This window comes from Rhizophagus irregularis, chromosome 1, assembly GCF_026210795.1.
Source record: "Rhizophagus irregularis chromosome 1, complete sequence".
Lineage (NCBI taxonomy): Eukaryota > Fungi > Glomeromycota > Glomeromycetes > Glomerales > Glomeraceae > Rhizophagus > Rhizophagus irregularis.
In genome coordinates this window covers 2,946,559-2,958,981 of record NC_089429.1, presented here as the reverse complement: position 1 = coordinate 2,958,981, position 12,423 = coordinate 2,946,559, and the positions used below count along the sequence as shown (strand labels likewise).

Here is a 12,423-nt window from a genome sequence, read left to right as displayed (position 1 = left end):
CTATCTCCATTACTCCAATCTCTATGACCATTAAAAGCTCTCGCGATTTCATTAAGAAACAACTCAAGCGCGAATGGCTGTGACCATCCGACCTGCAAAACTCTCTGCCAAACAAGTTGTGTATTTACATAATGCCATTCTTATACCAAAACTTGAATATCGGATGCAAGTTACTCACTTGTCTGAATCTGACTGTCACCAGATAAAGAAGTATACGCTCTGTTAAGCCAATTTTTCTCATTCTATTCCTAATCCTATTTTATTTTTGTCTCAAGCCTTGGGCTTGATTAATTTGTTCTCTCACCAACGACAATGTCATATTACTAATTTGTTTTTAATGGCTAATTCTTCTTCTTTTATCCAATCTCTTTTTATATATAGATTATGTTTAATTCAATATAATTTTTTAATTCCCATTTCTCCTTTAGTAATTAATGACTGGTCTATATGGTTTTCTCTTTTTTCTTTTAAAAAGGACTATATCGCTTGCACTCTTGCTCTCTTGAATTCTACTCCCTTTCGCTTGCTTCATACTCTGATGGACGCATTCCTTTATTCAAATGCATGACTCCCAAAGCCTTTAAGGCTTATTACCCTACCCTACATAAAAGACAGCTGTTTTATTTATCTCAGCTTATCACACCACAAGGCACCCATTATTATATCTTAGAAGACTTTTTATGCAAATCTAGTAGGAATACGCGGCCCTGGCTATGCTCCTTTTTGGTATAAAGATATCCAGAGACAAACTACTATTCCGGATTCCAACAATCGATTGATTGATGAATATATCATTACTCTTCTTGCGAATGACACCTCTACCTGTGAACTTGAACCTTGTCTTTCCTCTCTTCCCACGACTAAGAACTGGATAGTCACGTTAGATGATAATGGTTCTCCCCTCTTTGGTAAACAACTTTTGGTCCAACCCAGTCATGGCACTGATTCCATAGTACATTGGATCTCTCCTGACTGTGAATCTTTGCCGGGCGATATCATCAAACTCTCTCCCTATCCTGGTTGTGCTGAACATACGCCTTTACTATCTTCTAAAAGACACAATGCTGATTTAACTCTTTACATTCTCTCATTCTTCCTACCACCAACAAACGGATTAGGTGTGATACCTCTGAGGTGACCTCTCTCCTTACGTGGGCTGATATAGAAGATGGTGTTCGTCTTCATTATAATAGATGGGATATTCCTGATTTCTCCCCTATTGACGCCTTTGAAGCTCCTATTATCCCTACTACCATTGAATCTTTAGCTGCTGCTGTGTTTGCTAACTCGCCTTTGATTCCCTCTATGGATTCAAAATATATCTTTTTCACTGATGGATCTCTTATTAACCTAGGAACTCCTGATGTTTCCATGGGTTAGTCTTGGATGCAAATTGTACCGGACGCTGGCTTTCCCAACTCAATCGCTACTTATGCATATGGTATTATTCACGATAATCCTTCTTCTTCTCGTGCTGAAGCAGCTGCTATTTATGCTGCATTAACTGTCTCTCCTCATGATTCAGAAGTTACCAACTCCCAATAAACATTTTATTTCTCCAATTCTACTTACGTTTTCTATCATGGTGTAATAATGATGGACAATAAAAAACATAATTTTTCCCTTACTCTTCTCCCCTTTTTAATTTTAGTCAACTAAATGTTAATGCTTTATGTTCTCCAGTTCAACAACAAAACTTGTTAAATTATTTTTTTTACTCTTCTTTTGGTATATTATCTTTAAATGATATGTAACTCTTCCCTTCTAGTGCTAAATTTATTTTTAAAAATGAACATCATCAATTATACATGCCACCCAAATTATTTTGGGCTGCCGTAATTATAAGTAAAATCCCAAATTCAATTATGACATCCCAAATTATTTTGGCACTTTACATAGTAAATTATATATAAATTGAATGAATTACGACATCCCAAATTATAATTATGGCATCCCAAAATAATTTGGGCAGCATGTATATCATCAATTTAATTTTTGATCTTATTGGGCCTGCTCTTCTTCCTCCCACCCTCATGATGGTATTGGCCTTTTACTTCGATCTTAAAATGGTTGTTTGCTAAAACTAGACCTATTTTTTCATCAGACAAAAATTTCTATTATTTTATTATATAATCCTCCTTATAGTTTTATTCACCATAATTTATGTGATAAACTATTATAGCTGATTGCAAAATTGTAATTTGAAAATTTGATATTTTGAATTTTTCAAAAACCAGTAAAAAATCAAGTTAAAAACCTGTTTATTCAACTCCTTAAATAAAAATAGAAATATACTAGGAAATGGAAACCATTGTGGGTCTAGAGCAAGAAAATTTTGTTAATTACTTTTGCAACATTTCGAATTTAAGGTTAGATAAGAAATGTAGTAATCATAAATATCAAATGTAATAATTGAATGTATACGAGCATGGCGGACATGCTTATATCACCTTGCCGATTATTTGCCGATCACATAATTCCGGATTTTAAAATTTATTGCAAAAGCCACAAATTTTTCAAAATAATGTGGCAAAAAAATTATGGAAATCTAAGCTAAGCATTGAATCATCATATAATTTTAATTCAATAATTGTTAGCATAATTTTTTAATATTTTTATAACACATTATTCATATATGATAATTCATAAGTTTTTACCGATCATCAGACAAAATTTGATGGGCAGAGATGAATATGCATGGGCGAAACTCAAAACTTTGCACAAATATTCCTTATATTATGTAGAATCTATAAAAAAATAATGCAGTGATCTGATTCATAATGCAGGTTTTTTATTAGTAACATATTTAGTGAATAATTTCGTAAAATGAATAAATATATGCCAAATAATAATAAAAGCTAAAAAGTTTCTAATGAAATTTAATATGCAATAAATTAAAACCAAATTTAAATTATTTGTGTAATTTGAGCATATATTATTATGTAAATTTTTTTAGCAACGGTATTTATATTATGTGATATAATTGAATAAATGATCGGCAAATGATCAACAAATAATCTGCTATGTATACGTTAATAAAATTTGAGTATTATTTGTAAAATAAAATTTAAATAAGTATATCATACTATTATCATGTAATTAATTATTAACAACAATTGAAAATTGGTAAAAATAAATTCGTAAGAATAAATGCATAATTAACCATTTTTTATCACTAATATTTATTTTAAATATGATAATCTGGCGTGATGATCATATGCGATATTCGATTAACAAAAGTAAAATACAAGCCACTATGAAGTTTCTCTATAGCATGCATAATGGATAATAAATTCATAAGCCGAGACACACTTCAAAAGCGTAAAGCTAGAGAGAATGAAACATCTAGTCAACGTGAAACACGCCTTGCAAAGCAACGTGAAATTACGCGGCAAAAAAGAGCAAGGGAAAATGCAAATGCTGAAGAGCGAGAGGTGCGTGACGCACGTAACAAAGAATGAAAACGCGTAAAGTTAGCAACATAAATGGACGAACAACGTGAAAAACGTCTTAGTTACTACCATGAACAAAGAAAATACCTGAAAAATATTCAAAATACAACAGCCCAAAACTTGAATTCGCAACAAAAAAATCTGCAGCAAAAGTATCAAGATAGTGGCACAGACGGCGCAGAAGGTGATGATGCAGAAGATGATGACGCAGAAGATGGCGCAGACACACATACCGATGCTGGTGTACTTGGTGAATTCGAGCGAAATCTTCTAAAGAAATTTTATAACAAAGTCAATAAATTTAAACATTCGCTCTGCACAACGTGCAATGAAAGTTTTCCATCAATTGTAATTATAAGAGGGAATGCCGACGTTGCCATAAAGAGAAGCAGCCAAAAAAATTTTCAAAAGATAACAATATGGACCCAGGCAAAGTACCTGATAAACTTCGTGATCTCACAGAAATTGAGAAAATGTTAGTTGCGCAAGTATTTCCCGTGATGTCAGTTTATAGACTTTGTGGAGGTCAGCATGGATATCGAGGAAACGTAATCAACTTTCCTCAAAATGTCTAAGAATTTGCTTCAAAGCTTCCTAGGCATCCATCATTATTAGATATGCTTGTTATACGTCATCAATCTGTGAGCAATGCAGAAGCGTTTAGGGATTTTAAAGTTCGTCGTGATAAGGTCATTCAAGCGTTAATCTGGTTAAAACAAAATAATCGTTACTACGCTAACGTAATCATTGATCATGAAATTCTCCAGTCTCTGCCAATTGATGGCACAATTGATGACCAACTTCAAGATATTAATGAAGATATTGATTACGACGAAAGTGAAAATGACGTTATTACACATACCTTCATTCTACTTTCACCCTCAGCCAATCGTGAAGATACTGCTATTAGAAACACACTCAATCGAATACAAAATGAAAATCATCACATAATGTGGTCACAAATAAATGGAAATCCTGTTAACGAATTCCAGACGCCAGGGTATATAGCATGCGCATTTCTAACCTTATACCCGACTGGAAGTGCAGACTTCGCACAGAACGTATTAGAGATATAAAGCCTGCCAAGTATTTCAGGCACCTTCTTCAATACAAAGACAGAAGATTTACGCGTCATGCTCGTTGGTGGTATTTCGCATTGAATTCCCAAATGCGTTGGCGATTACTACAAGAAGGAAAGGTGTATGTTAAGCAAAATCTTACCGATGCGTAAATTACCGTTACAAATATTCAGAAAAGAATTACCCAAGGCGATAACTATATAGCCAATAGAATTATGCGATTTGGAGAAGGTTTACGTGAATCTCGTCAATTTTGGTATGCTCGATGAAACGAATTAAATGATATAATTAAGCAAATAGGACCGGATGGCTTAATCTTTTTTATGTTTAGTGCTGCCAATTTGCATTGGCCTAAGCTCCATCAGCTTATGCCATCTAACGGTAATCGTAAAACTTCAGCCAAACGCCATCACCAAAATATCGTGGATAATCCTCATATTGCAGACTGGTTTTTTTATAAGCAATTTGAAATTTTCTTTAACGACATCTTAAAAAAACAATGGGATTTGAAAGATTGGTGGTTTAGGTTCAAATGGCAATATCGCGGCAGTGTTCACGTGCATGGAATCAGAAAAAAAAAAATGCACCTACAATAGAATTAAAGCATATGAAGGAAGATGAGAACAAAATGAATGAAATTATACAATATCTTAACAGTCTCGTTACCACAATAAATCCAGGACTCAATATGCCTGTTTCCTGAACGGCATCTGTGCCAAAAGAAAAGCAATGAATTAAATGATGACTAGCAAGACTACATCGACTTGATTAATAAATTCCAATAACATACATAGTGTTCTGAACAGGTCGGGTCAATTCAGATGACCCATCAGGTCGACCCGTTTGACCCGTTTAACTCGTGTATCAGCATTAATTAAAAATGTCAAACTTAATGTTTTTTAATTAAAAAAAAAATGAATAAAGTTTTTTTTAATGAAATATGTTGAATTTGACAGTTTTTCATTAAAAAAATTTTGAAAGATGGGTCTTTTAATTGAGAACATCGAATCTGACATTTTTTAGTCTTTTAAAAAAAAATAAACTTTTTTTACTAAAAAAACGTCGAATCTGACGTTTTTTTAGTTTTTAAAAAAAACAAACATTTTTTTTTAATGAAAAATGTCAAATCTGACGTTTTTTAGTTTAAAAAAATAGAATTTTTTTTTTATTTAAAAAATGTCGAACCCAGCAGTTTTTAGTTTTAAAAAATAGAAATTTTTTTTTTAATTAAAAAATGTCAAACCTGGCGTTTTTTAGTTTTTTTAAAAAATAATAAACGTTTTTTTTTTTACATAAAAACATCAAATCTGATGCTTTTTAGTTTAAAAAAAGAATCTTTTTTTTTAAATTAAAAAATGTCGAACCTGGCGTTTTTTAGTTTTAAAAAAACAATCATTTTTTTTTACGTAAAACGTCAAATCTGTCGTTTTTTAGCTTAAAAAAAAATTGACCAATTTTTTTTCATAAAAACGTCAAATCTGACGTTTTTTAACTTAAAAAAAAAATTAACCAGTTTTTTTTACATAAAAATGTCGAATCTGACGTTTTTTAGTTTTTTTAAAAAAAATAAACGTTTTTTTTACTAAAAAACGTTGAACTCGGTGTTTTTCATTAAATAACATTTTTTTTAATGACAAATAATAATAATATATGTTTGTGTAAATAAATCAGTTGCACAATTTTAATAATCTGTATAACAATTGTATTATGCTATGTAACGATTGCGTAATTTCAGTTTGTGTTATATTGGAAAGTTTTTTTTTTTTGACAAAAAAAAATTTCTAATTTTTTTTTCAATTATAATAACAAAAAAAAGAGAGACAATAAGTATAATGAAATTTTCATAAAATATTTCAATAATTACAACTAATGATTAAGGTCGTAATGATTTAAAACAAAAATGATATCATAATTAAGGTTGCTTGCCGAAACCTAGGGGTTTAGGCAAGATAGCGTTTCGCCGAAAAGCGAAATTCTGCCGAAACTATATTAAAGTTATATTAAAAAACTGGCGAAACTTTGGAGAAAGGCGAAACTGCTGAAACTTATTATAAATGCCGAAACTGCCGAAACTCTGCCGAAACTATAATAAATTTATAGTAAAATTTTGACGAAACCAATCGTAGGATTTTGAAGAGGTTTAGACAAGCAACCTTAATCATAATAGGTTTGAAGATCAAAATAATGCAAAACGTTTACGCCAAGAAGAGATAAATGATACAATAAATGATGAATCGAGTGGAGAATCAAAAACAGAGATTGATAATGAAGAAGAACATGGGGAAAGTGAAAAAGCTGAGTTATCTGGTTCTGAAGATAATACAGTCAACTCCCTCTATAGTCACTCCCGTTATAGTCATATTCTACTATATAGTCTAGAGCTCCGAACAGGTCAGCCAAATTCAGGTAACCTGACCTGACCTGACCTGAAATTCAGGTCAGGTATGAGATTTTTAAAAAAAATTCAGGTCAGGTATGAAGATTGACCTGACCTGATTGACCTGTTGACCTGAAACTATTGATTCTACTATATAATAAAAGTGAGTTGCAGTATTGCGATTCACTTTTTTATATTGATTTTATATATAAAAAGTGAATTGCGGTATTGCGATTCACTTTTTTATATAGATTCCATATAAAAAAAGTGAGTTGCGGTATTGCGATTCACTTTTTTATATTGATTTTATATAATAAAAGTGAGTTGCGATATTGCGATTCACTTTTTTATATTAATTCTATATAAAAAAAGTGAATTGCAATACCGCAACTCACTTTTTTTATATAGAATCTATATAACAAAGTGAATTGCAATACCGCAACTCACTTTTTTTATATGGAATCTATATAAAAAAGTGAATCGCAATACCGCAACTCACTTTTTTTATATGGAATCTATATAAAAAAGTGAATCGCAATACCGCAACTCACTTTTTTTATATTAATTCTATATAAAAAAAGTGAATTGCAGTATTGGGATTCACTTTTTTATATGATTTTAATATAAAAATGTTGAATCGTAATATTTCGAGAAAAAACGTTGCGAAAACGTTTTTTCATAATATTATATTAAAAAAATGTTTTGTAACATTTTTTTTTTTGATATTTCAATAATAACGTTGCGAAAACATTTTTTTCATAATGTTATATTAAAAAAAACGTTTTTCAATATTTTTTTTCAATATTTTAGTAAAAAACGTTGCAAAACCGTTTTTTTTCATAATATTATATTAAAAAAAAAAAGTTTTGTACCATTTTTTTTCAATACTTTAATAAAAATAGTCCTGAAATTTTTCAGGTTTCAGGTCAGGTCAGGTCAAACAGACAACCTGATATAACCTGACCTGACCTGACCTGAAAAAAAATTTCAGGTCAGGTTTATCAATTAACCTGACCTGACCTGACCCATTTGGAGCTCTAACCATCATGATAAAAAAGAAAAAAACATCATCTGTTAATAATACATATATAAATACAGAAATAAAATTGAACATATCAAAAAAGCGAGAAAGAAATAATTACTCTGGTACATCTAGTCCAGATCAGGACTCTTCCCATCCTGGTCCCTCTTTCCAATATATTGAAGAAAATATAACATTATTTTCATCAAAACCTTTATGTTTTCGTATTCCAGCACCTACAATTGATGAAAATAATGATGAAATCAATTATTTTGGTAAGAATTATAATGTAGATAATATAAATGAGGGGGAAGAGAATGATGATGTAAATAATATGGATGAGGAAGAGAATGATGATATGGATAAGGGAGATGATGTAAATAATATGGATGGGGAAGAGAATGATGATGTGAATGAAGGAGAGGAGAATGATGATGTAGATAATATGGATGAGGAAGAGAATGATGATGTGGATAAAAGAGAGGAGAATGATGATGTAGAAGATTTTTTCGCATCTCCTAAGATTGACAATGACAATGAAGAAGCATTTATAGTGGAAAGCTTAAGTGATTCTATTAATACTGAGATTATAATATGGCTATTTAAATTTCAACAAAGATTTCGATTGCCTGATATTGCACTTGAATCCTTAATAAAATTTTTTCATATAATTCTTATGCGCTTTGATAAGTTGCAATTTGAAAATTTTCCTACCTCATTATATATGGCAAAAATATGGTTAAACATTTTTCAACCGAAAATGCAATTAGCTGCATGTACTGATTGCCATAAATTGCATAATGTTAAAGATATTATTGCATATAAGGAAGAAGGAAAAGTTGCTATCACTGGTCAAAATTAATACTATCGGGTATCTATCGGGTACCTAATATGTGTACAATATATGTAATATATGTGTATGATATTTAACAATGCTACACATATCAGGTACCCGATATGTGTAGTAGAAATGTAGAAAAACGGTGACGCATCGTATGTCATGTATAAATGTCTTACATACGTATCGGGTAGTTAAATATCGGTCACATATCATAGACTTATTGGGTACCCAATATATTATGATATATATCATATAGATATCATACAGATATCATACAGATATCAGACGGATAGATATAGGATAATGATTTCGTATTAATACTAGTAAATTTATTATAATTTAATTCAGGCAAAAAAATTATAAAATGCAATCATAATTTATATATTTTTTTAATTTTAATTCAAAACTTTATTACAATTTAAATTTATTTACACTTTTTAATTAAAAAAAAACAATTATACTAATTATACTTGAATACTTGAATAAATATATATAATATATAACTTCTACTAAAAGTAGCATAAAAATAAAATCACTTGTTTACTTATACCTGTTTGATTATTTAAAAGAAGCATTAATGATAAATATATTAGTAAGAGAAAAGAGAATGTTATTAAAAAATATTAGTATAGATATATAAATATAGAAAATATTAGTAGAAACATTAGTAGAAAGAAAAAGTTAGTAGAATAAAAAATGTTAGTAGAAAGAGAACGTATATCAGTAGTAATATAATATTAATAGAAAATATTAAATAGTAAAAATGTTAATATAGTAGAAAAAAATAATAAAAAATATATTAGTAGAAGTATTAGTAAAAGAAAAGAAAGAAACGAAAAAAAAATGGTAGAAAAACATTAATAAAGAAAAGAAATATTAGTAATATATACCTTTTTATGCATTTCTAGATATAACAAATAAAAAAAAAATATAAAAATATGTATTTCTGGTTATATTAAATAGATAAAAAATTGTGTTTTTAAGTAAAAAAAAATTGAGAACGAAGAAAAGGTTTTAATAAGATAAACAAAAATGCGAAATGTAAATATTTAAATCATGTGATCACAAGATAACAATATTACGTAACGTAACTTACCACATGTTATTTTATAGCCTGAATACATTTATAATTAAATTTGGTAAAATTACGTCATAAAACAAAAATTTCTCAATCCAAATGACCCCTTCGATTAAAAAATTATCAAAAAAAAAAATCTTTCCAAATAAACCCTTAGAAAATTTCTCATCAAAAAAATATTTGAAATGACACCTCTAGTTAAAAAACTTTTTTAAAAAATTTCTTCAAATGAACCCTTAGAAGATTTATTAAAAAAATCTCAAAAAATCTTTCAAATGAATTCTTAGAATTTCTTTATTAAAAATAAAATGTCCTAAATGATCCCTTTAGTTAAAAAAATCCCAAAAAATAATTTTCCCAAATGAACTCCTAGAAATTTTCTGTCAAAAAATGTCCCAAACGATCCCTTTAGTTAAAAAATTCTTAAAAATAATCTCTCCAAACGAACTCTTAGAAAATTCTCTATCAAAAATGTTTCAAACGATCCCTTGGTTAAAAAATTCTCAAAATAATCTCCCCAAATGAATCCTTAGAAAATTCTCTATCAAAAAATGCCCTAAATGATCCTTTTAATTAAAAAATTCTCAAAAAACTATTTCCCAAACGAACTCTTAGAAAATTCTCTATCAAAAAATGTTCCAAACGATCTCTTGGTTAAAAAATTCTCAAAAATAATCTCTCCAAATGAATCCTTAGAAAATTCTCTATCAAAAAATGCCCTAAACAATCCCCTTAATTAAAAAATACAAAAAATAATTTCCCTAAACGAACTCTTAGAAAATTCTCAATCAAAAAATGTCCTAAACCATCTCCTTAATTAAAAAATTCAAAAAATAATTTCCCTAAACGAACTCTTAGAAAATTCTCAATCAAAAAATACCCTAAATAATCCTTTTAGTTAAAAAATTCTCGAAAAACTATTTTCTAAACGAATTCTTAGAAAATTCTCTATCAAAAATGTTCTAAACGTTCCCTTTAGTTAAAAAATTCTCAAAAACAATCTCTTCAAACGAATCATTAGAAAATTCTCTATCAAAAATGCCCTAAGTGATCCCCTTAATTAAAAAATACAAAAAATAATTTCCCCAAACGAACTCTTAGAAAATTCTCAATCAAAAATGCCCTAAATGATCCTTTTAGTTAAAAAATTCTCAAAAAACCATTTCCCAAACAAATTCTTAGAAAATTCTCTATCAAAAATGTTCCAAACGTTCCCTTTAGTTAAAAAATTCTCAAAAACAATCTCTTCAAACGAATCATTAGAAAATTCTCTATCAAAAATGCCCTAAGTGATCCCCTTAATTAAAAAATACAAAAAATAATTTCCCCAAATGAACTCTTAGAAAATTCTAAGGTTGCTTGCCGAAACCTTCTTAATAACTGCCGAAACCTATACGGAAAATGCCGAAACTATATTAAATCATATTAAAAATCCTGCCGAAACTTTGCCGAAATGCCGAAACCCCCATTTGCCGAAACTGCCGAAACCCTGCCGAAACTATAGTAAACATATAGTAAAATCTTGCCGAAATTTATCGCAGGATTTTGGAGAGGTTTTGGCAAGCAACCTTAGAAAATTCTCAATCAAAAATGCCCTAAATGATCCTTTTAGTTAAAAAATTCTTGAAAAACCATTTCCCAAACAAATTCTTAGAAAATTCTCTATCAAAAATGTTCCAAGTGTTCCCTTTAGTTAAAAAATTCTCAAAAACAATCTCTCCAAACGAATTATTAGAAAATTCTCTATCAAAAATGCCCTAAGTGATCCCCTTAATTAAAAAATACAAAAAATAATTTCCCTAAACGAACTCTTAGAAAATTCTCAATCAAAAATGCCCTAAATGATCCTTTTAGTTAAAAAATTCTCGAAAAACCATTTCCCAAACAAATTCTTAGAAAATTCTCTATCAAAAATGTTCCAAACGTTCCCTTTAGTTAAAAAATTCTCAAAAACAATCTCTCCAAACGAATCATTAGAAAATTCTTTATCAAAAATGCCCTAAGCGATCCCTTTAATTAAAAAATACAAAAAATAATTTTCCTAAATGAACTTTTAGTAATTTCTCTATCAAATGATACCTTCAGTTAAAAAATTCTCAAAAAATAATTTTTCCAAACAAACTCTTAGAAAATTCTCTATCAAAAAATTCTCTATTAAAAAATGTTCCAATGGTCCCTTTGGTTAAAAAATTCTCAAAAATAATCTCCCTAAATGAACTCTTAGAAAATTCTCAATCAAAAAATGCCCTAAACGATCCCCTTAATTAAAAAATTCAAAAAATAATTTCCCTAAACGAACTCAGAAAATTCTCAATCAAAAAATGCCCTAAACGATCCCCTTAATTAAAAAATTCAAAAAATAATTTCCCTAAACGAACTCTTAGAAAATTCTCAATCAAAAAATGCCCTAAACGATCTCCTTAATTAAAAAATTCAAAAAATAATTTCCCTGAACAAACTCTTAGAAAATTCTCAATCAAAAAATACCTAAATGATCCTTTTAGTTAAAAAATTCTTGAAAACCTATTTCCCAAACAAATTCTTAGAAAATTCTCTATCAAAAATGTTCCAAACG

General features: G+C 29.2%; 1 protein-coding gene across 1 annotated transcript; it reads left to right on the top strand.

The window, feature by feature from the left end:
* Positions 1-3,281: 3,281 nt before the first annotated feature.
* Positions 3,282-3,834, top strand: OCT59_000607 (uncharacterized protein; the record flags this gene model as incomplete). Its single annotated transcript, XM_066138945.1, has 3 exons — positions 3,282-3,447; positions 3,565-3,702; positions 3,812-3,834. The coding sequence occupies 3 exons, from the start codon at positions 3,282-3,284 to the stop codon at positions 3,832-3,834; spliced, it is 327 nt and encodes a 108-aa protein (XP_065988392.1).
* Positions 3,835-12,423: the final 8,589 nt, after the last annotated feature.